The sequence below is a fragment of the Rhinoderma darwinii genome, chromosome 11, assembly GCF_050947455.1.
Source record: "Rhinoderma darwinii isolate aRhiDar2 chromosome 11, aRhiDar2.hap1, whole genome shotgun sequence".
NCBI lineage: Eukaryota > Metazoa > Chordata > Amphibia > Anura > Rhinodermatidae > Rhinoderma > Rhinoderma darwinii.
The window spans coordinates 13,500,911-13,528,431 of NC_134697.1; the positions used below are offsets into that span (position 1 = coordinate 13,500,911).

General features: G+C 41.0%; 2 protein-coding genes across 2 annotated transcripts in view; one reads left to right on the plus strand and one right to left on the minus strand.

Annotated features, from left to right (window-relative positions):
• Positions 1 to 23,811, plus strand: part of LOC142663873 (alpha-2-macroglobulin-like) — a 37,322-nt gene extending 13,511 nt beyond the window's left edge. Inside the window, exons 9-24 of the mRNA XM_075842707.1 lie at positions 494 to 584; positions 1,693 to 1,924; positions 2,409 to 2,532; positions 4,274 to 4,392; positions 5,906 to 5,957; positions 7,144 to 7,227; positions 8,348 to 8,524; positions 10,066 to 10,132; positions 10,751 to 10,910; positions 12,296 to 12,370; positions 12,514 to 12,676; positions 15,675 to 15,895; positions 18,921 to 19,136; positions 19,925 to 20,049; positions 22,035 to 22,125; positions 23,668 to 23,811. Coding sequence (XP_075698822.1) covers positions 494 to 584; positions 1,693 to 1,924; positions 2,409 to 2,532; positions 4,274 to 4,392; positions 5,906 to 5,957; positions 7,144 to 7,227; positions 8,348 to 8,524; positions 10,066 to 10,132; positions 10,751 to 10,910; positions 12,296 to 12,370; positions 12,514 to 12,676; positions 15,675 to 15,895; positions 18,921 to 19,136; positions 19,925 to 20,049; positions 22,035 to 22,125; positions 23,668 to 23,811 — 2,141 coding nt within the window. The remainder of the gene's footprint in view (positions 1 to 493; positions 585 to 1,692; positions 1,925 to 2,408; positions 2,533 to 4,273; positions 4,393 to 5,905; positions 5,958 to 7,143; positions 7,228 to 8,347; positions 8,525 to 10,065; positions 10,133 to 10,750; positions 10,911 to 12,295; positions 12,371 to 12,513; positions 12,677 to 15,674; positions 15,896 to 18,920; positions 19,137 to 19,924; positions 20,050 to 22,034; positions 22,126 to 23,667) is intronic.
• A 131-nt stretch (positions 23,812 to 23,942) lies between these two features.
• The window catches only part of LOC142664073 (ovostatin-like), a 39,456-nt gene continuing 35,877 nt past the window's right edge, over positions 23,943 to 27,521 (minus strand). The window contains exon 36 of the mRNA XM_075842997.1: positions 23,943 to 24,159. Coding sequence (XP_075699112.1) covers positions 24,131 to 24,159 — 29 coding nt within the window. The 3' untranslated portion in view covers positions 23,943 to 24,130. The remainder of the gene's footprint in view (positions 24,160 to 27,521) is intronic.

Here is a 27,521-nt window from a genome sequence, read left to right on the forward strand (position 1 = left end):
AAAGCTGAGTTTCTCATTGTGCACAACTCATCACGTTCTGCTGGCCAAATACTATTTCAGAACCTGGGCCCACCAAAGGGTCTACTGGTAGACTGGTGGGCCAGTTCAACCCTGCTTTTATCCAATAGTAGGTTTCCTGGAGTAAAATCTTATCCTGACGGGTTCTGCTGCTCGGACCCCTCAAGGATCATCTGTTATCACTGATGGAACTGCAAAGTAAATAAGCTGCGCCTTCCATCTGTTGATTTCAATGCATGTGACCATAGATCTTGATGTGGCTCTAGTCTAATAGAGAGAGACCCTGAGCCCGATCTAGTGCATTTGTTTGATTGATGTGGTAGATGGGAATTTTCTTAAAAATATGCTTAAACACATAATTGAGTTGTATTATAATTGTAATAGTTTCTGTATTGTAACCATATAAAAAACACAATATTTTTCAGTTATTGATCTGACCATTGTACTGACTATAAAATATTCTTAAATATTGAAGGATTTACCCCTGTTATCGGGTATATTCCCTGGATCCAAAGTGGCCAGACTCACTTTCAAGAGATATGGTTTTACAATCACATCACTATTCCGTAAGTTCTTAATAACCAACAATGAACACCTTGAATCACAATATCAATTCTTGGAGGATCGAAGTTTTTAAAAAGTTGCCTTGTATTGACTTTTCCTTTTGCGTTAGAAAGGACTAGGAGTTCCTTCTCGATTTCTACCTGTTATCTTGGTTCAATGCAATACTATAGCCAAGAAAACTCATTCAGCTTCTGTAGGGCCATGTCAAATGAAAATGTTTGGTGTCATTTGGTAAAAAAATGAAGGCCAGAAGTATAAGGCCCCATACACATGGCAGAGCCGGGAGCACAGATGCGGTATGGAGGGTTGTGTGGTTCATACTACTCCACACAATGCACCATAGGTGCCTATGCCACACAGCGCCATATTACGAAGATGTTCTACCCTAGAAGCGATGTCCCAATGGAGCATGCCATATTCTGTATGAATTTAGAGGTTTACGGAGTTAGTAGTGCTCCATAAAAGTCTATGAGCACCCTATAATGGCTCCATACAACTCAGAGGTAGTACAGAGCCAAAATATGCAAAGTGCGCATGAGGCCTAAAGCTAAGATGCATTTAAACTGCCTAAACCTGACCGAATGGTAATGAGCCACGATAATTATATAGTTTCATTAGCTATTAATTTAACAGTCATTACTTATTGTTAATACCCATTCACGTGGCAAGAATTTCCTTAGATACAGTAATTTCTTACAAGAAATCATCTTGTGTTAATTCAGCTTAAGTTTTTTACTAGGATTTTACATTGATGGCCTTACCTTAGCATAACCGTCAAAGTGTCGCCCGTGTACGTGTGGCTATGTCTGGAACTGCAGCTCAGAACATTCAAGTGAAGCCGTACCGGACACAGCCACATAAGTACCGTAAGTGTTTTTTACTTTGTGGGTACTGCAGTGTAAGGGTTGTGGCAGTCCACAAAGCTCTGAAGACACTTAATTCTGATGATCGGTGGGGTTCGTAACCCCACTGATCACACATTGATAAAATCCTTGATTGCCAACTCTACAAAGTTTACAGATAGATGGAAGTGAATTGCTTGAACCTCAAGAAGAGCACGCTTATAATTCTCTTTTTTTTTTTTTTTTTTTTTTTTTAAATCTCGAACAGGGACAGTGGTTCCGTCTCTCTGCCACTGCAGGTTCCTGGCACCAGCACTAAATGGAGCAGTGACGTGGTGTGTCTCTCATATGAGTCTGGTTTTGGCATGACCGAATACCCGGCCAACTTTACATCCTTCCAGGAGTTCTTTCTAGATGTCTATCTTCCTAATTCCTTCATCCAAGGAGAAACTATCATTGTAAGAGCTGTGGTGTCCAATTACTTGGGAAGATGTGCCATGGTGAGGACTTGCTGTCTATTCTGTGTTTTTTACTCTTGATTTTACCGCCTTTATATTCTTAATACAATTTTGAGTGTTTCCCCAAAGTTGTGTATGCAAAAAGAAAAAAAAAATGTTTACTGTAACCCCAAGATTTTTTGAAAATAATATTCTCTACTTCTACCTCCTGTGTATTGGAAGGGTCTTAGGGGACCAGATCCATTAGAAACTGTGAGGAACCTTGATACTCCATGGTGTACACCGATTAATATTGCTAAAGGCCACTCCAAGTTTAGACAAGATATGCAAGAACTTTGGATCATATAGGTCCTTCACCAGATCCTCTGTGGAAGGACAAGGCTTTGAGTTGCGTCTTGCTCCAACAAGTCTTTTGGGTTGTCGTCTTGATGTTGTTGTTATATACTATTGTTTCGACACTCTTGAGTAGTAAATCCTGGCGGCCCACCCATCAGTTTGTATTTCATCATCTCCTGTCTTTGTTTAGGTTAGTACAACATTAGAACCTTCTGATGACTATACAGTAGAACCAGTGGATGAAGAAATTGTAAAATGTATTTGCTCTAGGGAGAGAGCCTCGTTTTCCTTTAAACTTGGTGCCAAATCACTCGGTAAGTTACGTTGTATACAAATCCATGGCAGCTAAATGTCTTGCCATGTATAAAATTTAGGGTTTTTTGAGTGATCCACCCATGTGGTGACCTCTTGTATTATGAAGACTTCCTTATATCAGACCTAATTGGTCTAGGACGAAAGTTCCTATTAGTGGCTGAAATTCCTTTCCTTTAATTAAAGAGGAAACATTGGACTGGATTATAGGAACAAAGTGACCAGATCTTTCAGAAGACTAGACAAATCTTTAATACGTGGCGTACAGTAATGATTAGATTCCTGCAATTCCCAGAGAAAAAGCCAACCGGTTTAACTTCAGTTAGGGTCGAGATATTCTGCTGGCCTCGGGACTTAGGTGCCTCTAGAGATGGTCCAGTGGTTAATTCTCTGGATAACGGGGTGGAATTAGATACAAAGGGGACAGCTGGAAGAACGTTTGCTATGGGGAACGTCAAATTTAAAGGAATTATAAATGCACCGGGAAAGGTGTAGAGAATATCGGAAACATAACGTGATCAAGCACATCAGATGTAGTCCATGGAAGTCAAACAGAGACAAATACAGTACAGAAGCAGTGAAACAAACACAAAATCACACAAAAAAGATGCGGTAAAGAAGCAGACAGTTCAGTACGTTTGAGACAAGCCAATGTTTAGTAATGGAGATGTGCAGCCCATGGAGGCAATAGTTCAAGTTGACCTCATTCCACTTCCCAATTTGTGGTGAGAACATAAGCAAGGAATGGGGTCAGGGGACAAACAAGCTGCGTGCCCTTTACGGGTGTGTGGTGTGGCGCCCTCTAGATTCTATGTACAATCTCTAGTCACGATTTACATTCTGAGCTACGTCTATGGCTAACTCTGGATTTCTGTTTCTGAAAATTATTTTGTATGGTATCACTATGTTGTAGTGGAATCTTTATTTATTTTTTTTATAGGCCCTTTTCTCTTATTACGGAGATGGTCTTATTTTTTGTAATTCTATAATAATACGGTGTCACTTTTGGTACATCGGCCTTTTCTGGAGTTCCCTTCTTAAGTTTTTTATAGGTATCTTATATCATCTGAAACTCTTTTTTTTTTTTGTATTTTTGTTCATTTGGGATAATGTTCCGCTCTGTATAAACAATTTTGCTTTTAAAATTATGTAACATCCCCCATCCAATGGCGCTTACATAACTGGTTTTTCCAAAAATGTCACTTGTTTTTATTATTTGATTTTTCTACTACTTTTTTGCATCTATAGAAGCAATATTTTCCATGGCCAATACAGTAATAGTTATCATAGTTCTAGGTATTTTTGCGGTGTTTTGTTTTTTTTTAAAGTTTTCATATATAGTCTAAGACTATGTTCACACGTTGAGGATATGATGATGATTTAGATGCCGATTCCGTGCCTAAATCCTCATCAAATCAACTAAAAATTTGCATCCAATGCAGGTGAATAGAGTTCTTGTAAACACATTTGCACGCTCCAGAAAAATTCAGCGCGGAATCTGCAGCCTGTTCATTATTGGATTCAGCATTAAAAAGTCGCGGATTAGCTCAACTAAAATACAATAGGGCTAAACCGCGTGCGGATCCGGTGCCCAATCCACCACACAAGTCAGAGTTTCGGCTTCGAATTTCTCCCGTGGGTTTTCAGAAAAATCCACCGCAGATTTTCCCTAGGCCCGAGTGAATATAACCTATTACAATTAAGTCTATTCAACCTATAACTTTGTTACTTCAAACTTTGCAGGTGTGGTGGCGGTCACCGTGACAAGCGAAATTGTTCAAATTGGAAATTCATGTGAAGGTGTCGCTGACCCTAACCAGCCCCCCCATAAAGATACGGTCGTAAAGTCGGTCACTGTAGAGGTGAGGTGAACATCCCTTCCAGTGAGGGAGTTGGGTGGCCCCCAGATTCCGAGTTATTGCTGGTGAAAACCACGGCATGCATGTAGATCAAGAGGCTTCATCTTATAAGTTGTGCTTGAGTCTGCTTGTAGTGTGGATGAAGTCTTAGGGGAAATTTATCAGTAGTTTGTATGATACTCAAATGGCACAAATTGCGGCAAATTTTTCAAAATTGTATTTAGCACCGCTCTGTTGACATGTTAGACTCCTCGTCGCTGGCACAAATTTACACAAATAATTGGCATAATAAAATGTCTAATAAATTTTGAGCATTTTTATAACTCCTTTTAACCAGGCCGCTTTCTCGCAACACGTTTTAAAATGTCAAGTAGCTGCAAAAAATGTCAAAAACTATTTAGAATAGAACAGTCATTTCATTTTCCTTTAAAAATGAATTTTCAAAAGAATTGTTCAAATTGTTTTTTCTTTTTTTTTATTCAAGAATTTTGAAATTCTACAAAACAAAGGAAAAAACTAGTTTTCATTTTTTTTTTTTCTCCCTGTGTTCAGACGGGAGTATAGGGACAACTAAAGCAGCTCTACAGTGTGAGGACTCTCCCCACCAAACAGCTCCCCGTATCTCAGCTTCCTTTATTCTTGTGTGACCTGCAATTATCCGCAGTTACCCCTGAATGTTACAAATTATTGCAAGGCCTTAAAAACACTGGTGTTGACAAAAGTAGTGCCGACAGTGCGGGAGATTTATAAATACTGGTGCACAGTGCGAGCGGCGTGCCACTATCTTTCCATAGTAAAGCGTGCATCCGTTTCATTAAGGCCCTGTTCACACTGAGTGTTTTGCAGGCAGAAAAAAATTCGGAATGCCTTCAGGAATTTTTAGGCAAATTTTGAACTGCCTGCCGTTTTTTTTCTACGGTTTTTGCCTATGACCATTGAAGCTAATGCAAGGACCGCGGGCAAAAAACGCAGCGGTAAACTAGAACTGCATTTTTTTTTCTGCTTTCAGATTGATTTAAATGGAAGTTTAGAGGTGGAAACCGCGGCAACTAATGACATGCCACTTTAATTTGCCGTGAGCGGCCAAAAGCCGCCCGAGAAAAAAACGCCTCTGCCTCCCATTGAAATAAATGGGGTGGGGATTTTGTCTGTTTTTTGGCGCTGATTCTGACACAGGTTCCACATCAAAATCAGCTCCAAAAAAACTCTGTGTGAACAGGGCCTTACAGGGTGCACCTTCTACTGATGAATCTAAATATAAAGCCAGGTCGGATCAGATCTACTTAGAAAAAGGTCGGAAAAGTTTTTAAATGAGTCTCATCTTATGCAAATCTGAAGCTTCGGGTCAATTTCTCTTTGTTGAAAATAGTGGCACAGGCGCTTCGTGAAATAAGTCATTCAGCCATAAATCTACCCCAATGTTTAGTCATTTCTTTTTTAAGCATTCTATACGACATCCACATTACGTGCACGGATTATTTGTTTTCCCTTTTTTTTTTTTTTACCTCTATTTAAGCCTGTGGGGATACACAACGAAGAAACCAAGAGCATCTTTGTCTGTGTAAAAGGTGAGTCCGAATCGTAATTTGTCTTGAGACTTTGAACATAGTTAATCAATATCTTGTATATAGTATATCTATAGCATATATATTGCACTAATAATATGTAGGTAGGGAATGTGCACATATAGGATGAGTTGTGGGGTTAAAAGTAACTAATAGAAAGGCGTTTAATTCCCTTTCGTTAGATCCTGAAGCCTCCAAAGCTTGTTAAGGTGAAAAAGTAAAGTGAACTAAAGCTAGAAAATCTGTCACTAGATTTAGGGGTGTAACAGGTAGTCGCAGGGTCCCATTGTACAATTTGTTGTGGGGTCCCCTCAGAGTGACACACATACATTGATGCACATACATAATATACACATGCACAAGCATAAATGAAATATTAATTAATCACATATACACAAACCTATAACACACATACACACATACTGTACTGTTTAAGGATTAGAAGGAAAGCCATGTTGGGGACTAGGAATGAGAGTGGAGCTATGCTAGGGACCAAGAGGGGAGCCATGCTGGGGACCAAGATTTAGGGGGGTGCCATGCTGGAGACCAAGATTTAGTTGGGTGCCATGCTGGAGACCAAGATTTAGAGGGGGCCATGCTGGGGATCAGGAATGAGATGTGGGTCATGCTGGGGACCAGGAATGAAAGCAGAGCCATGCTGGGAACCAAGAATGAAAGGTGAGCCATGCTAGAGACTAGAAATCAAAGGGGAGCCATGCTGGGAACTTGGAATAAGAAGGGAGCCATGCTGGGGACTAGGAATGAGAGGGAAGCCATGCTGGAGACTAGGAATCAGAGGGGGGCTATGCTAGTGACTAGTAATGAGAGGGAGCCATGATGGGGACTAGGAATCAGAAGGGAGTCATGCTGTGGAGTAGGAATGAGAGGGGAGCCATGCTGTGGAGTAGGAATGAGAGGGGAGCCATGCTGGGGAATAGGAATGATAGGGAATCTATGCTAGTTGCAGGCAAATAGATATAACAAATCTGACGGCATGCAAAGTGTCTGAGTAGTGAATGATGGAATAAGCAGGTTAACCCTGGTGGTTTCTATCAGTTCCTTATGAAATCTAGGCTTAGTCTCGGACCGACTTACAGCCGCAGAGAAAAGACAGACTCTGCTCCCCTACTGGCCTGCTGACATTTTATACATCTTCATACTAAGTTTTGTCATAACCTGTTTGTTCTAGATACAAAGTCAGTTATTCCCATCAGCATCTTCCCCCCTGAAAACTCTGTGAGGAATTCTGTAAAAGCAAAAGTTACGGTTATAGGTGAGTACAGACGTTCTCCCCTCAGGATTGTTTTAGGGCATGTCTGTCATGAGAGTTCACTGATCCTCTTAACCCCAAACAATTTTCTGGAGCGCTTTTTCTTAGAACTCTGCAGTGTGCGATTTCTCTGTTATTCCCCCTGGAAATGCAGGAATATATTCACAACTTGACATTACCATGCCCCTTGTCAATTGGGTGTTTCCCTACACCCCCTCAAACATTGTCAGCGCTGATTGGACTGTGTCACTGTGTGTAAGGACACACCCCATTGGCAAGAAGAATGTTACAGGAGGTATAACAGAGATGCTCCAGAATTGATACTTTATGGAAAGTACAAGAATTTACTAAAACCAACATGTCTGAAGAGCTGACAGAGCTGACCCTCTTTAAATCCTCGTGTACACTGTAAACCCATGTGAAAAGAAGCTGTAGAGAAGCATATGGAAACCCTACGGAGCTATAGGCACTCCGACTGCTTCTATATGGTACCGCCGTACAGTATTATAGAGATATTCTCCTCTAACACTGAAATGTAAAATAGCATCTAATGGAGTATGATACGTATAAAATCAGGGCATATGGAAGTACTGTAGGTCCAATAGATTATTGAGCCCTATTACGGCTCTATATAACTCAGAGGTTGGTGCCATCTCCATTGCTATTTAATAGCAAGTGCCTGGGTCATTGAAAGGGGGGGGTTGGGGGAACAAACACCATATTCTTCTGTCCTGGGTGGCAAAACTCAGCCCCATAGTGGGGAACCCATTTTGATCTTTGATATTAGCCCCCCCCCCCTCTCTTCTATGTATGCTGCTGCCCATATGGGCTGTCACAAAAAAACATCAGAGTCCAGAATGGCAAATTTGCCTATGTATGTATATGTATGTATGTATGTATGTATGTATGTATGTGTATGTACGTATGTGTATGTATGTACCTACGTACGTACGTACGTACGTACGTACGTACGTACGTACGTACGTACGTACGTACGTACCTATGTATGTATTCCTTAACCAGCACATTCACAAAGGTCCTTGGTCTCCTAAGCGTCATAGAATTCAGTTTAGCTCGGCCACTATAATATCTTCTCCAACTGATATTCTATTAATCTTCACAGGAGACATATTGGGCCGAGCTTTGGTCATTCCAGAGTCCTTGATCCAAGAGCCAACGGGATCTGGTGAACAGAATCTCGCCACCTTGACGGCGATTGTTCTAGTTGTTGAGTACCTGACTATAACCGGTCGCCTGACGGAGGAGACTAAATCCAGAGCCGTGAAGTACATGGGAATTGGTAATATATATATATGTGATTCGTATTACTTGTACTTTTTTCCCCTGGACCATCCTAAGGTCAGAGTTTAAAAAAATAACACAAAAACAGCAAGTAAAGAGAATTCTGTGATGTTTTTTTTTAAATAAAAATACAAAAAATAAAGCTAAACTCACAGCATCTCCTACAAAATACAGTATGTTGCTCTGTCCTGTATGGAGACATTCTGGGTTATGCAATAATTGTCTGGGATCAGAAAAAGGATTTGTTATGTTTCCGGGCAGGTCCCAACTCTTGTATTACTAGACATAGACAAGAGTGTCTGAAAAAAAAAAACATAACTTTTTTCTAATTTCAGATACCTCCTTTAACCCCTGTCCAAAAAATCATGTACATATCTGTTGGGGTCCCCTTCCCGTATACTGATAAATATGTATGTGATGGCGAAGTGCGACCACCTGCCGGAGGACAGCTGTGATTGATAGCCGCCCTCCTTCACTAAATCCGGGATCAAAGAAAACTCTGATGCCGACCAATTAACCACTTCCGCCCTATGAACAATGCAACCACGTCAGCCCCGGCATTGCAGTCTTTAACTGTTTTATACTGACAGATTGGGGCCTTACAAAGGTCCTATGGACTGTCCAATCTTAATGTAATGTCATATAGACTTAAACATTAATGCAATGATTTTTAAGTAAAAGTTCAGTAACGTGACGAAAAAATATATAAAATAAAAGTTTACAATTAAAACTTAAATACAAACTGAAAGAAAAAATAAAGAATTTTATTTACATTAGAAATTTTTATAGCATAAAAACTTTTAAACATAAAAAAACATATTTGGTATCCGCGTACTCGTAATTGTCCATACAGGAATGGTATTTTGGCGAGCGGTTAACGGTGGAATTATTTATTTTGGCCAATATAAAAAACTCATAACGTTAACTCCAAAATAATGTTTATAAAATCTACAATTTGTTACGCAAAAAACAAGGTTTAAAACCGCTACATAGACATAAATAAGCTCCGGCTGACGGAACGCAAGGCGGCAACATTTCGTAGGATTTTAAGGGGTTAAATCCATTGTATTATAATCCAGAAAGTCCAATGAACTATATTTGCCAACTCCCAGAATAAACAGGCAATTCTCTTGGGTGATGCGTCTCTTTATAAATATACTCGCCTCTCACCGTTTCTGCCAGTCCTCCGCACTCCTGGGTCCTTCTGCAGACCATGTCCTGACGCCAAGTGACTGGACTGTATTGAGGGTAGGGTCAGGTCGAAGGTTTCTATTAAAGAGGGTCTGTATGAAGGAGGGGTCTGGTGTCTGTATTTCTTTAGGGGTCTGGGATCTGTATTGGTTTGAAGGTCTGGTCTGTATTAGTTTAGGGGTTCCAATTTGGGGTCTACATTCATTTTGAGTTGTGATAAATGGAGACATTTGCGCTACTTGTGATTCAGATGCCTTATGTTGGGGGCGTGTCTTATATTAATAGGCGGGGCATAAGGGAAAAAATTGTTACAACCATTACGTTTTGGTTTTTTTTTGTTTTTTTTAGGGTACAGGAATCAGCTTCGCTTGAATAATAACTATGGCACTTTTGGGCTAGGCTTTGCAAATTCATGGTAAGGCTGGTCACAGACTAAATTTTTGACAGTTATTTTGGCACTGCGTTAATTTTTCAGGAGACTTCCTAAATTCATTGGCGAAAACAAAATATAAAAACATGTGTTTACATAGGGGAACCACACATTGGGCCTCATTTGTGGGGCTCAATTTGCAATACATATTTCAGTGAACTATCATGTTATGCCTAGTGCGGGAAGGGGGGTGGAGCATGACACATGACATTCTTTGGTGTGTTTGCTCCGCCCCTTTAGGCCCCGTATTAGTATAACACAATCTATTAGTTATGTCTGGAGTGTTCCCTTAAATGATCAATTGGTACAAGTTTAACTACTTTAGATCTGGAGGTTCTCAGCTCTGAAGATAAAGTTTGATTGATACAAGTTACAGGAAGCGAGACTTTGACAACTTCTCATTCTGACCCATTCATTTTACCATTAATAGATGAAATAGCTGTTATATAATATGAGGTTTTCACTAATGACTGGTAAAACAGCACAGCAGACAGAGAGGTTAGAGAAGGTTGATCGTTCTAGGGGAATAATGTCATTTTGGATGGAGTTACCCTTTAAATCCACTCCTTACATGTTGGGCTGTTTTTTTTTTTTTGCATTCAGGTTGACTCTCTTTACATTGGCAACCTTTCAGCGTATTACGCCGTACACTTATGTTGACGACCGTGTTTTTAACCGAGACTTGGCGTATCTCGAAGGATTGAAGAACGCGAACACCGGGGCTTTTATACCACGAGGATCTATGTTTAACAATGCACTACAGGTAAACCAATGAGACTAAAACACCTTTAAAAAGATATAGGGGTTTGATATTAATACTATTACTATATGATATATATTAAGTAATACACTTGCTATGGAAATGTATTGTGGACTAAACTGACACTCTATGGAAGTCCTGGTTTTCAACTATGACCCTCACAAGGATATGGATGTTCAGTGAAGTCTTCCTAAAGCAACATAGGAGTTAAGCCCCATGCACACGACAGTCAAAATAGTCCGTAATTGCAGACCGCAATTACGGTCCGGAATGACGGACCCACTCGCTTCTATAGTCCACGGACACCTTCTCATTTATTTAGATGCCCGGGCCGTAGAAGTGTACCCCAAAAGATAGGAAATGTCCTATCTTTAGCTTTTTATGGACCTTGCATACTTTGTATGGGAAAATACGGGCGGCTGTCCGCGGCCGTCGGTGGCCAGCCGTGCCCGCATTCTCGGCCCGTGCTCCCATACATATGGGAGCGCGGCCCATAAAATGCAAAAGAACGGACATGTCCTATCTTTTGCGGTCCACTTCAACGGCTAGGAAACCTTCCCGTTAGTATATGGGAAGGTGTCCAAGGTCAATAGAAGTGAATTGGTCCGTAATTGCGGACTGTAATTACGTTGGGCAGTTAGGGACGATTTTTACGGTCGTGTGCATGAGGCCATAGTTGTACAGTAGTCTGTACCAGGAAACATAGGAGGATCAGACTGAAATTATGGGGTCAGAACCAAAAGTTGGATGAGAAGAATGAGGTGGATCGGCACCAAGCTGTTACACATATCCAGAAGACAAACTGGAGCCAGGTGCCAAAATCAGATCTAAAATAAAGACTTTAATTAAACCATTCAGGTACATGTCAAAGGGGCTGTCTCATTAAGATCAACTTTTCTCTTAAAATATCTGCCTCAGCGATCAGATGATCACCCTGGATCTAGCTCCCAGATCGCCTGGCGATAAGCTGTTATCGTCAAGGGAAATTGTCTTCAGACATAATGTACATTTATCCTGCAGTGGCCACCCATTCGAATTAATGGATGACCGTGTAGCACATGGCTGCCCTGTGTCAGCGAGAGCAGAATCCGCTCTCACTTAACAGCCATCTATTCTGGCTTATCAAGGGGAACCCCAGCAGGAGACCCACTTTGATATCCATATGCCCTAATAGGACGAGTGTAAGAAAATAAATTACATGAATACTTACATAGGTCAAATGAATGAGAAACAGCTTTCCAGAGAAGAGCTGCAGCACAAGAGAAGTTCTAGAAATGGTAATGAATCGCAACCACCTGTATATCCTTTTTTAATTGTCTTTGTTCCAAAAATGTTAATCTGTCTAAAGATAAACCAGACACTTCCTTTACCGTTTAATCCCTTTACAGGACGGTGACGAAGATTATGTCATCTTTACGGCACTGTCGACAGTGTTTTTTTTCCAGACTACTTCTTCATCCAGTGTAAGTTATTATATTTAACTCTTCAGTGAATGGGTTTATACTTTAGTGGCATGGGCTATTAGCATTGCTGACCAGTCACACTGTAGCCAACAAGAGCTACATCTGAATGGAGTTTTTATGTTCCGGTGTATGTTTCTTTAAAGCTCACTCTGCTTCGCGATCCCCTGAAGTTCCTGGATGCCGCCTCTAGGACAGAACAAAGTATCTACAAAGTGGCTCTGCTGTTCTATGTCTTCCGGGTGGCTGGGAATAAGGAGAGGAGCACTGCTATGTTTGGCCAGCTGAAAGAACTCGCATTTGAAGAAGGTACTGTCATAAAAGTCTAATTATACGCTTGTAGGTAATTCGGTGACTTTGAACAATGTGTACATTAAAAAAAAAAAACATTATTTAAATCCGGTATTTATTCTAAACATCTAATGTTTTTTTTTAGGTGATTATCTCCAAAATTAATTTTTTTTTTGAACTGTTCAAGTTGTCGCACTAGCCACTAGAGCAGTTAGAAGAGGCAACCTTTTTATTATCCTTAGGACTTGTCTACACGTAACGGAATTGCTGTAGAAAATTCCTGCAGCAATTCCGCCGAAATTAGCAGGATTTCCGCTGCGGAAAAACGGCACCATTTCCTGCGTTTTTTTACTGCCGGAAATGGTGTGGATTTTGTGGCGTTTTTCTCAAAGTTGGGAGATTTCCTGTGAAAAACGCAGCAATTCAGTCCGCTTTCCGCAGCAGGAATTTACATGTTGCGGCCAAAAAATACGCACCGCACGTCAATTTCTGGTGGGAATATTTACGCAGCGTGTGGATGAGATTTGTTTAATCTCACCCACTTTGCTGCAACTGTATTCTGCTGCGTATTTTCCGTCCACAATTCCAGACGGAAAATACGCAGCAATTCCGCTACGTGTGGACAAGCCCTAAGGATTAATTTTTAGAACAGGTCCTCTAATTTGCCAACAAAGATATACGTGCCCCGGTGGGGGAGGGGGAGCCGTATTCCGGTGTATGGCACCACGGAAAATTATTACGACTCTAATCAAATAAACCCATGATAATATTCCAAATACACTGTATATTAATGTGGGCTCTAAATAAACATTTCAGTAATATTCTAGAAACATTTCAAGCTTGTGGGGCTCCCTGTCCAGAATGTTTAACTGGATTACCACACTATGTATATAATTACAAAAACATATATACCTACCCACACTTGTTATATTACACTCACCCATTACATATAGACCTATATGAGCATATTCGGTACCCTAAGCATGCACAGCTCTATTAATTTTGTACTGTGAGAAGGGTGCAGCACAGAGTGGCGTGCGCACCTTGCTACGGCAAATCTCCAGGCTGTTTGCCAAAACCCCTAGATACAGAAGATTAGTATACAAATACAGCATAATATATACAGCACCAGAACCAAGCTCAGTACAAAGCTCAGTACATATGTACAGCACCAGAACAAAGCTCAGTACTTAAATACAGCACCAGATCCAAGCTCAGTACATATATACAGCCCCAGAACCAACTTCAGTACATATATACAGCACCAGAACAAAGCTCAGTACATATATACAGCACCAGAACAAAGCTCAGTACTTAAATACAGCACCGGAACAAAGGTCAGTACATATATACAGCACCAGAACAAAGCTCAGTACATATATACAGCACCAGAACAAAGGTCAGTACTTAAATACAGCACCGGAACAAAGCTCAGTACATATATACAGCACCAGATTCAAGCTCAGTACATATATGCAGAATCAGAACCAAGCTCAGTACATCAATACAGTGCAAGAACAAAGCTCAATACATATATACAGCACCAGAGCCAAGCTTAGTACATATATACAGTACCAGACTCAAACTCTGTACATATATACAGTACCAGCACAAATACAGCTGATTACAGAGCTCATTTGCAAATTCAGTTTACCCCACTGCTATATATGCTTGTACCATGGGAAACTACAGCTTCCAATATGGCCTAAACAATTGTAAGAATATGCTGGGAATTGCTGTTCCCGAAAAAAGAATACCACCTATGATCTCGCTTCAGATCATACAGTTGTACTGATCAGTCAGAGGGAGAATAAGCATTTACGTTCAGTGGCTCACAGGTGGGGTATTCTTAGACACTTTTTCTCTCTCCAGTCCAGACGTCCATGCGAATTTCTCACGGCCACGACTCATTACTGCAGAGTTTTCTGCTCCGATATCTTTGGCTCTTCACTTTTCCAACCCATTTGCACCTATATACTAACACAAAATCCTCACACTGCGCCCCTGAATATAATAGCACCATACACTGTGAATTAAAGCACCACACACCGTGTTCATAAAAATAATGCCACACGCTTAATATACATCACACAGTGCCCCATGTAGATAGTGCCACACACAGTGCCCCTTGTATAAAAGACCACAGTCCTCCATGTATATAGTGCCACACACTGTACTCCCTGTTCATAGTGCGATACATTGTGCCCCCTGTAGATAGTGTCTCACACACACTGTGCCCCCTGTAGATAGTGCCACTCACAGTGCCCTCTGTATAAAGTGCCACACACAGTGCCCACTAAAAATAAATAAACGTTACATACTCACCTGTACTTGTTTCCACTCTGTCCTCCAGTCTTTTACCAGGCCTGCTACAGCGGAATGACGCAGGTGGTGCAATAATGTTATCGCATAACCGGTAAGGCCAGGGCTACATTGATACTTTTTGTAGTACTACTAATTGTTTTTAACTATTGAGTGACAGCTGTGGTCCACAGGATTGCATGGAACTTAATTAATTAACAGCTGTAGCTCCAAAGTAAAAAAAAATCAATCAGAAGTACTACAAAAAGTACCAGTGTAGCCCTGGCCTAAAGTGCCAAATGGCGGGCAGGGAACTGATAGTTCTTTTGCCTTGTCAGCGCTGGTTCGAAGTATCTGCGTCCTGAGGACACGGATACAATTAGGTACAGCGGGACCAGGTCGGAAACCAGTTTCTCCCCGATTACACGAACCAGCTATTATTTTAACAAGATCACATCCCTGCCCTGCAGTCCTGGACCCCTACCAATTAGAAAGGGATGGGAGAACAAATGTAAGGTAATTCAGCGCCTGCTGTTCTGTGTTAAGTCAGAAATAACGCATTGTTACATTTTGTACCACTTGGCAAACTAATTCTGCTGCATTGCTGTATCTGCACTTCCATGAGCTGACATAATCTAAAAGCAAAACACTCGATAAAAGTTTACTATGGTTTACCCAACAAATTTGAAAAATTTCCTTTCTAATAACCTTACAGATGGCACCATTCACTGGGAGCGTCCCGACAAACCAAGCACGCCAACAACCTGTTTATTCCCTCCACGTGCTGCATCCGCAGAGATAGAGATCACTGCCTATGTACTACTGGCCTTAACCTCAGGACCATCCCCACCCCTGGCGGACCTCAGTTACTTGTCTCGGATTGCGCTCTGGTTATCGCAGCAGCAAAGTGCATTTGGATCGTACAGCACCACATCGGTAAGTGTCGTCTTACATGGCCCGAATTGGGCCATGTAAAAAAGCGCCGATCGACAAGACAGCTCTTTGATCGGCGCTCGTTTGCTCCGATCTCTCGGCCCCATACATTTCTATCATGTCGGCAGCGCGTCTCCCTGTTTACAAGAAAGGAGTAGTAAATAGTTTGATTCTCCGGATTTAGTGAGGTCAAAATTGTTTGAGGTATGCGGTGCTTTATGTCCCTGTTACATCAAATATATGGAGCTAACCTGCAGTCAAATCCACAAAAATGTTTTACATATTTGGTTTATCCTCATACATAAATCATAAACTAAATCATTGTTGTGATGGCAGTTCCTGGCTGTCTACAGAGAATCCAATACACTGCCCAATTTTTGTCAAGAGTGCTTCTTTCCAAGTAGTGTTTTCAATATTTGGCCAGAGGGACTGTGGCATTTATCGATCGTTCAACCATAAATCACACAATACCAGTCATAGAACAGCAGCGAAGATATTCAAAACCTGGATAAAAATGTTTCTTATTATACAAACAAATTTAATTGGTTGGCAAATCTGTTGACCCGGTCCTTAAGAAATTAAATGACTTGTAGATATCTGCAGTGGCGGATTAAGTAGACCATGGGCCCTGGGCTGTTACCCAAACTTGGGCCCCCCTTCCCCACCGCCACCCTGCCGTAACTATTTTTAACACTACTTTTTTGGGCAAGCATTAACAGTGTTACGATTTCCCTTGTCACAGGGCTGTGTCCATACATACTGAGAGTATCACACTGTGCAGAGACACAACCTCCTGACAAGGGGAATTGTCTATCAGTCCTGGACTGCAGAAAGACTTTTTGTGAAATACAAGGATTCCTATAATAAACATGTCAGGAGAGGTGACAGATTCTCTATAAATCTAGTGACTCACAGGTGACGACGTCTCAGATTCTAGTAGTTTTTTTCCTCTTTTCTTCTCCATCCGGTCCAGCGCTCATGACGACTTCTCCCGGCCATGACTCATTTCTGCAGAATTTGCCACTCAGACGTCTCCTCACTTTTCCAACATTTCCACACCTAAACGAAAATAAAGTTATCATGGTGCCACATACTGTGCCCCTAAATATAATAGCACCAAACACTGCGTGCCTGAATATAATAATACCACACACTGTAAAACACCACATACACACAGCCCCCTGTACATAGTGCCACACACAGCCCCTGTAGATATTACACACCCCCATAGATATCGCCATACACAGCCCCCTCTATATATCACACATCCCCCCGTAGAGAGCGTTACACACAGCCCCATATAGATAGTGCCATACAGCCCCCTGTAGAGAGCGCCACACAGCCCTCCCCCTCTTGTAAATAGCACCAAAAAGCCCCCCCCTATAAAGAGCGCCACACACATACCACTGTGGATAGCACTACACAGCCCCCCTTGTATATAGTGCCACACAGCGCTCCCCCTTGTATATAGTGCCACACAGCGCTCCCCCTTGTATATAGTGCCACACAGCGCTCCCCCTTGTATATAGTGCCACACAGCGCTCCCCCTTGTATATAGTGGCACACAGCGCCCCCCCTTGTATATAGTGCCACAAGGTTATGTACACATTTAAAAACTTTATATCATAATTTTATAAATATATATATATATATTAGTATGTGTCTGATTGATTGATTTTATTAAAAAATATTTTCACTTTTTGAGATACAGCTGCTTTGTATCCTGTATCCGTCAGGTCAGCAGGACTGACAGGATCAGTGACACGCAGGATCCACCTCAAATCTATCACATCTAAGATTATAATTTAGCGCAGGGCCCGTTTCACTGATCCCGTCAGTACTTCTGACCTGACGGATACAGGATACAAAGCAGCTGTATCTCAAAAAGTGAAAATATTTTTTAATAAAACGTAATTACAAAGTTGCACCAAACACACATTTTTATAAAATATAAAAAAAAACGACGTGATTTTTGCGACGTTTTTTCCGTAGACAATGCAGGTTTCGTTTTTTATCGTTTTTATACACACCTTTTTTGCTATTTTAGAATTTTTATTCATAAAGTTTGAAAATAATAGTAAAAAAATAAGCTTTTTTACATTTCAGCTGCTGCTGCTGTCTCTATTCCTATACACAGCGTTCATTGAACGCTGTGTAAGAAGACATCGGAGAAGACAGAAGCAGAATAGCTGCTTATGTCTTCTCCTCAGGTTCCCCGGCAGTCACTGACAGCCAGAGACCCGACATTCAGCTGCCCGATCGCGCGGGCAGCAAGTTAGAACCCGAGCCGTAGAAAGTCTATGGCTCGGGTTTTAAGGACCCGTCCCTGACCGATGGCCGTAAAAATACAGCCAGCGGTCGGGAACCAGTTGGGCAGGAGGATAAGCCAACTAACCTCAGCGCCGGTGACCGCCCGCCCGGCTGTTCTTGCAGCTTTGGAGTAACAGAACAGCCGTCCGTCTGTTCTGTTACTCAATGGCGGCGCCCGCACTTGTCAGGGAGGCGTGTCCTACCCCTGTATCCCGGCCAATTCCCTGCTCCTCCCCTCCTCATCTTCGGCTTGTAGCAGCACTAGCGCGCTGAATCGGTTTGTAAAATGATGTGCTGTTTGGGCTGCCATGGGCCCCCTGGGAGCCTCGGGCCCCAGGCGGCCGCCCGAATCGCCCATATGATAATCCGCCACTGGATATCTGTCTGCCTATGTTAAGGCAGATCAAAGACTAGACTTGGTTTCTGTCAATTATCTTTATTTTTGCATTTATCTAAAATGTGAAAATGTAAACCGGATAGGGATCCAAAAAAATACGACCCTCCTCGTCCAACATGCCCACCAGTTAGCGGCATAGATATTGTATCTGCTTCTCCTAACCACTATAGACATTGGTGACTAGATAAATTGTAGGTAGGACAGATAGGACTTGTAAAAAGACTGTTGACGTGGTATAAGCATAGATAATCAATATGTTGAAGACACCTCAAGTTTGGATCCTTGGTGTTTGTGAATTCTCCCAATTCATGTCTTCCTCAGGACACTGTGGTCGCTCTACAAGCCTTGTGTAGTTACGGCATTTTGGTGTACCAAAAAGATTCCAGTAATGTTGTTGAAGTCAAATATGGAGATGAAGCGGTGAAAGAATTCAACCTTGATTCTGGGAACAGGGACTTGTTGCAAAGCCAACCGCTGCCCAATCTACCTGGAGATTATAGCATGACCGTCAGTGGGAATGGTTGCGTCCTGCTGCAGGTAATAGATCAAAGTCTAGTCATTTAGAGGGGCTGTTTAGAAGATTTCATGGGGTACTGGCCAAACTCTGGAGGTCCTACAAAAAAAGATCTACTTTTTATCTCAGCTCTTCACATCTTTGAATCACCCTCTATTCCTTCTATTCTATTATATGTCTCAGTAGGATGTATAGAAAGGGGGTTGTCCAAAGTAGTCACCCCCTTTTTATTATATAACACCAAAACTTCATCAGACTATGGCCAAGCCGTTATCAGATATAATTGTTGTGTTTGTTTTCTACTGATGTGGATTATTGATCTTTATTGGGTCAGAGCTGGTATAACATGATTAATGTTTGGTGTGCTTGGCTAAAAACTCTTAATGCCTTTGTTCTCAAAGACAAAATCCTGGCAAAAGCATCTGCCTATGTGGGTAAAATTTGTCAAAACTTTGGTCCTTCTGGTGTCAACCCAACGTATTCAGTAGATTGGGAGGAGTTTGAGATATGCATTTGACTCTAATTTTACTGTGGATATATGCTCCGACTGGAGAAACAAAGTTGGAATAGTGGTAACTGCTTGCAACATAATAATTATCAAATTGTAATGTAGAAAGGTGGATTTTCCTTTTCTATGTAATTTATCCTTACTAACCGGACACTGTATTTCACATTGCACGATAATTGCTCTAAATGTGGATATAATATGTGCCATACATGCTTGGTCATTAAGGGGTTAACAGCAAAGACCATTGCAAGTGTAGAGGTTGATGTGTTTTTTTAATTTGCTTCTTCTGGTATCTTCCTGTAGACCACTGTCGACTTTAACATCCCAGTGAATGAGGAAAACTCTGTTTTCCTTCTGTCGGTTCATACACCCTCTGAGAGCTGTGTGAATGGAGTGGCCCATTCCTTCCCGGTGCACATCAACGTCAGGTAAGCAGCATATGATATCCTCTTCCACCTTCAAGAGGTGGCCTCGGCACAAACATTCATGAAATCAGAATCCGACCGGCGTGGGTCTGACTGATGTGACCCCTTCCGATTGCTAGAGCCAAGTGGTAGCAGCATTTGGAAATTATGGGCCACTTCTCCTGGCAGCTCCACTCAGCTGCATAAATGCCCCATTTTGGTCAATTACCGACTCAACGATTGGACCTCTACCGTAGATGGATGGCACATTCAAGTGATGTGTCATCAATACTCATGCTACGACAATCCCTGTCCAAAGTATTTAGCGTTTTCTTAGCAATATCTGTTCTGGAGATAATAGGTGACAATCAATATGGCCACACAGGAGGTGTCACTTAGCTTTCTTATAATATTGAATGGCAAACAAACCTAGTTATTACACAGTACAGAAAGTAAGATCTATCGACGCATGACTGTAATTTTGGAGTCTTGGTAAGCTGGGTGACAATCTAAGGAGGAACTGTAATGGCAGTCTCATTTCTTGTTGCCTGACGGTCCTGTGTTTGGTAGAATTCTGCTATTTTTTTTCCTGTCTATTTTCTTTGAATTTGCAGACGGTATTGAGTGCTTCATCGGAGGGGTTAAAAAGACGAGATCAGAGCTAGCTCCAATCCTGGCTGGGACAACAGTGTGTCAGCTGTAATATATATATATATATATATATATATCTGACATCTGCTGGTGATGGCGCAGGCTCAGCTTCTTTGGGTCACCGCGAATCTGCAAAATAAAGGAACCACGGCGCTCCTGCAAACGCCACTTCATTGTTTACAAAGGCACAGCAGCTCGCCCGTACGGTAACCTGGTTTCCCGATCGAAGGAGTATTTTTTTCAGCATGCCGAGGTCACTCTTGATCGTGGCGATCAAAGGGGTAAACGGCCAGGATCGGAGATTCCTCCAATTCTGGCAGCTAGAGCAGGAGCTAAGTTCTCATTAGCCAGCTGAGGACTCGCTCCAGAGCAGAACAGGACACCTGTGAAGCACTCACTCATTCTACAGCGCTGTAAACTAGGAGCCAGAACTGATATTTGAGGCGCTCCACTGGTTAGAAGTTTGTCCTTTGAATTTACACTATTTACAACACTGTTTCCTGTCCTTTGGCTGAGCATTTATCCATTTCACTACCTTTGAGTCAAATTCAAGGATTTTCATTTTGTGAATTCATTTATTGTGGTATAGTGTATCTAAATCCATGCTGCCTTGGAACATTTAAGTTGTTTCACACTAAATAATTTGATTTTGTGGGACTACAGATGAGCGATTTATTAAAAAGTTTGTTTAATAGTGCTGTTAAATTTATTCAAAGTTCTCTCAGTGCTCTTGGATGGATTCCACCTGAATCCATTGACTGATCTACCTTTTAATATTGTTAGTTCAAATAAAACCTAAATCTGTTTGTGTAGGTTCCATATAGACCTTCACAAGAAAATTCCGAGCCAAAATTTTTTTTTTTTGGGTCAGTCTGCAATTTCTTTATCCCCTTCAATATATCCAGCCACTTCAGCTATTCCCATTCCCCTGCTCGTGCACATCCTTTCCTGTTTCTATTGGACAGCAGGTTGCTAAATGAGACAAGATGGATGGAGAAGTCAAGTTTATTTGCCCAGAGTAATGCTGATGATGGGAGTCCCCATGGTCAGCTCTTATTTCCAGTTAAACTGCATCGTATATCAGGCATTACAGGCCAACCATGGATTCCAAATGACTAGTCATACATTGATTTTCATTAGTCCTACAAAGCAGAAAGCCTTATTCAATGCAACTCTCCGTTTTGGAACAAGGGGGAGGGGGGAGGGGGGAGGGACCGGGACCCCCCCCCGTCCCCCGTCCATCCGTCCGTCCGTCCGTTACTTTAAAATGCACTCCGTTTTACATAAATTTAAGTCCCTGGATAATACGGTCTGACACATTGCTTATTTTTTTTTTCCTTCATCTGATTTTCTGGCAGTTATAATGGCCTCCACAATCAGTCCAACATGGCTTTAATAGACCTGGAGCTGCCATCTGGATATATCGTGGAATCACAGTATCTGATGCAGGTAAATATTCCGACTGTGAATTTACTCTACTAGTTCTCCTTGTGGAGATCCTGCCGGTAAGGGCAATGCACCCTGGGAAACCGTATGCAAAATATCTCCCCTGCAGATGGAAGAAAACCGTCTCTCTAGTGCCACCTATAGGTTCTTCTCCTGTCCGACCCTTTAAAGAGCTTTTTAACACGAGGTTATAGATGTCTTCCATTTGGCTGATGCCAGCATAGGTAGGACTAGAGAGCCTGTTTCCTTCCTTCTGGAGGAGAACTATTTTGCATTGACTTCATTGTGTAACATTTGGAGTACCACCAAGTGTATCGATGTCAGGTGCTCAATACAGGTGGAATAATATTGACTGCGATGTCTGCCGAAAAGGTTTCTGTAATCCATCAGGGGGGACAGAGCGCAGATTATCATCGGTCCCACATCTAACCAGAGATTGGTGGTTGCCGTCGTTGTCTTCTGTATAATCCTATGTCATTAGAGAAGCCATCGAGCGGTGGATGGCGCTAACACCCCTGACAGCATCGTGCAGATTGCTGGTGAAGGGGGTATCCCTATAGGATTGGTGTGCAGGCTAAAAACCCAAATACGTTTTTGGATTATAATTGGGATAAATCTAATTTGCAGACTTGTTCACATAACATGTTTTACTTTTTTCCTTAATAGCCGGGATTTGTGGTTTCCATACATAAACAGAAGAGCAACCACATCTTTATCTATCTTGGGAGTGAGTAGATCTTTTTCTTTCTTTCATCTCAACAATGACAATTAGGTTTGGTTCAGTTTGTTCATACATGGAGTCCACTTAAAAAGTCGAAATACTTCATAAACACATTACATCAGTTATCCCATCCTGTCCTGAGTTACATCCTGTATTATACTCCAGAGCTGCATTCATAATTCTGCTTGTTGATATTGTAAACAAGTTTGTCAACAGACACAACTCGACCAGCTTAGCTGAGCTCTTAAAGTGCTCCCTGCATTATGGTTTTTTTCTACAACAGATAACTCTGCACTCCACTTCCCAGAATGCAAATTACCACAGCAAGCTCTGTATCCAGACAGATAGTGAATACGCACTCTATAGCCTGTAGGATTGTGAATGCAGCTCTGTACTATAATTCACACTGTAAAATGTCTAAATCCGTATCAAATAAGTCATATGAGTTACTCAAGTGTAAAATTGTGTCCAGAGGAGGGAATTAGAGGAGGTGGAGGGAAAAAAAGGTGTTGACTTGTTAAGCCAACCCCACCCCCAGGTGTCATTTGATGTTCCTTTGTCCCCGATGCAAAATCTGTAATGCCCACCCCCCCCCCCATTCAGAATCTTGCTGTCCTTTTAAGTGGTTGTTATGCTTTTGTGTCCCATCAGGCACCTAAGCCAACCTGTTATTAGTTATGACCCTGGACATTCCCCAGGATGTTGATTGTGCTGTCACTATCTACAGACGGGCAACATTTTTAAGCCTTAACATTACTCATATATTCCGGGGTACGGCTCTAATAATTGCATAAATTAACTTGATCTGTTTCTTTTGGGGACAGGTCTCCACAGATGAAATTTTCCTGTTTTTGTGGCTACAGATGAATACAAGAGTGTTGGACCTCCAACCAACTTATGTTCTAATCTCGGATTACTATGAGAAAGGTAAACTCTCGAGAATAATGGAAAAATGCAGTAAAATATAGTGCAGTATTTCTCTCTTGGCTGTAAATCTAGCACTGTTCAGACTGAGCTGCCCTATTCATCTGATTGCTGCAACATTAGACAGGGCAGCCTCGCCTTTAATGCTTGGAAATAAAGACCAGGACACAATATATTTGGATGGTGGATGGTGGTCGGCCAGTTTTTATTAAACTTCATAAAACAATCCGCCCTAAAAAGGCACTTCAGAGTTGAACGCAGCATGGTTAGAAAGCATTACGCCATCTGCCGGACTCGGGGGGCAAATCCACCTTTGTAGCTCCTCCTCATACCACCACAATGTCAAGGACTGCCAGCTGGGACTTAACCTTTCTGTTGACAATCTTTGGCAACTATATTAAAAAAAAAAGCATTAAAAGCTCAATAAAACTTGTGCACAAAACAGAACATAACTAACAAACAGGGAGAGTAGAAGGGGATGTCTCCAGGACCTTTGCGGAAGAGGCTAACCTGAGATGGGCAGGTGTTGGAGTATGCTGTCCAGGGAGGGAGGGTGAAAGAGATAGATAGGCAACTATTGGCTAGAAACCCAGGGCCGCACAACCTTCTAGTCTCACAGGGGTTAACCATTATCTTTAAAGGCGTCCACACCACCGTGTGCTGCCGCCGCCACCACCACAACCCAGGATCCAACAATTAAGGGCCTCATCTTGTTGTTTGGTGCCCTTCACTAATCCAAGAACAAAAGTGATGAGTGATACAAGGAGAGCAGTGAGAGCTTGGGAGTAATGAGGAATCCAAATGAGCATAACAAAAGGTGATAGGTCACATGAAGTGCTACTGTTGTGGGTGGTTGTCACCCATCTTGGCAATGGTATAGCTAGGGGTTGCTGCCAGGTGATGCACGCTAGATGTTGGCACCAAGTCAGTCTTTTAGCAAGGGTATGAATACCCAGATTGAGGGCAGTAATGGTCTCATTTTCCCAAGGAAAGGCTAGCTCCAACCTGCTGCATGTAGACAACCAAGATTAGTCAGTCAGACACTTAGGGCTCGGACCTCCAATTAATGCCGATCTCCAAATTCCCATTTTTGTTGTTCCTGCTTCACACAATCAAACTTAAATGAATGCAACTCCACCACCACTATAGGGTGAGCTTCCATGAACTCAGTATGTGGGGAGCTCCCCCTAGTGGTGGCTAAGGACAGCCAGTTTTATTGTTTAATGAGGTAAGTAAAACTTGTTATGATCTTTTGATTGGTGGGGGTTTGAGCACAAAAACAAACACATTGTTAAAACAAAAGGAGCAGAAGCGCTTGGGTTAGTGCTGTACTGTTTGATGGTCTTACTCCTTCATTGGAGTGGTGTACAGGCTTAATCAAAAGTCCATACACCAGCTTTCCTCACAAAGTAAAGCAAGTGATCCGAAATTAAGTGGCATAGCGCTCACCTGAGTGCTTCTGCTGCTTCATTTTAGCAATCGTTGGGCATCTCAGAAGTTTTGATCTGTGTTAGTCCAAGCACTGACATGGCTCTCCAAAAAGTTGACATGTTAAAGTTTAGCTCCCTTTTCTAGGTTGTTCAGTGTTGTTCTGTTACAAAGCTATTTGTTTGTGTAGCAAGAGTTCAAGATATGTGGTGAAATTAATCAGTGCAGCATGTTGGCTGGATTTAGACCCCTTTAAGCCACACTTACGAAAATGTTGTTTGGCCATCTTGAAGGGGGTGCCAGGCCAAACCAAGATCAGACAATTGACTATTCTAACCTTCCAACAATTGAATGTGAAATCCCAGGGACACACTCCTAGATGTAGAAACACAGATTCATCCAAATTGTCAAAACTAAATTTCCCTTGGTGCTCCATTCATGGGACAGTCCACTCCAAAAATTGGGACTATTGGTAGGTAGAACAACACTAACATTCCCTATGTAATTATTCATTGTAAAATGTTTTTGGCTGATGTATTTCTTATGTATTTTACAGAACTGAACAGTAGAGCCATTCTCCACCACCCCTGCTCTGAACATTGAATTCCCTGCAGTGTCAGCAGACCATAAACTATTTGATGATTGTGTATGTCAGCTGTACACAGCATTAGGCTTTGACCCCCTTAATGCCTTTTTTTGGGGGGGGGGGGGGGCTCTATACTCTATACTCTATACTCTATACTCTATACTCTATACTCTATACTCTATACTCTATACTCTATACTCTATACTCTATACTCTATACTCTATACTCTATACTCTATACTCTATACTCTATACTCTATACTCTATACTCTATACTCTATACTCTATACTCTATACTCTATACTCTATACTCTATACTCTATACTCTATACTCTATACTCTATACTCTATACTCTATACTCTATACTCTATACTCTATACTCTATACTCTATACTCTATACTCTATACTCTATACTCTATACTCTATACTCTATACTCTATACTCTATACTCTATACTCTATACTCTATACTCTATACTCTATACTCTATACTCTATACTCTATACTCTATACTCTATACTCTATACTCTATACTCTATACTCTATACTCTATACTCTATACTCTATACTCTATACTCTATACTCTATACTCTATACTCTATACTCTATACTCTATACTCTATACTCTATACTCTATACTCTATACTCTATACTCTATACTCTATACTCTATACTCTATACTCTATACTCTATACTCTATACTCTATACTCTATACTCTATACTCTATACTCTATACTCTATACTCTATACTCTATACTCTATACTCTATACTCTATACTCTATACTCTATACTCTATACTCTATACTCTATACTCTATACTCTATACTCTATACTCTATACTCTATACTCTATACTCTATACTCTATACTCTATACTCTATACTCTATACTCTATACTCTATACTCTATACTCTATACTCTATACTCTATACTCTATACTCTATACTCTATACTCTATACTCTATACTCTATACTCTATACTCTATACTCTATACTCTATACTCTATACTCTATACTCTATACTCTATACTCTATACTCTATACTCTATACTCTATACTCTATACTCTATACTCTATACTCTATACTCTATACTCTATACTCTATACTCTATACTCTATACTCTATACTCTATACTCTATACTCTATACTCTATACTCTATACTCTATACTCTATACTCTATACTCTATACTCTATACTCTATACTCTATACTCTATACTCTATACTCTATACTCTATACTCTATACTCTATACTCTATACTCTATACTCTATACTCTATACTCTATACTCTATACTCTATACTCTATACTCTATACTCTATACTCTATACTCTATACTCTATACTCTATACTCTATACTCTATACTCTATACTCTATACTCTATACTCTATACTCTATACTCTATACTCTATACTCTATACTCTATACTCTATACTCTATACTCTATACTCTATACTCTATACTCTATACTCTATACTCTATACTCTATACTCTATACTCTATACTCTATACTCTATACTCTATACTCTATACTCTATACTCTATACTCTATACTCTATACTCTATACTCTATACTCTATACTCTATACTCTATACTCTATACTCTATACTCTATACTCTATACTCTATACTCTATACTCTATACTCTATACTCTATACTCTATACTCTATACTCTATACTCTATACTCTATACTCTATACTCTATACTCTATACTCTATACTCTATACTCTATACTC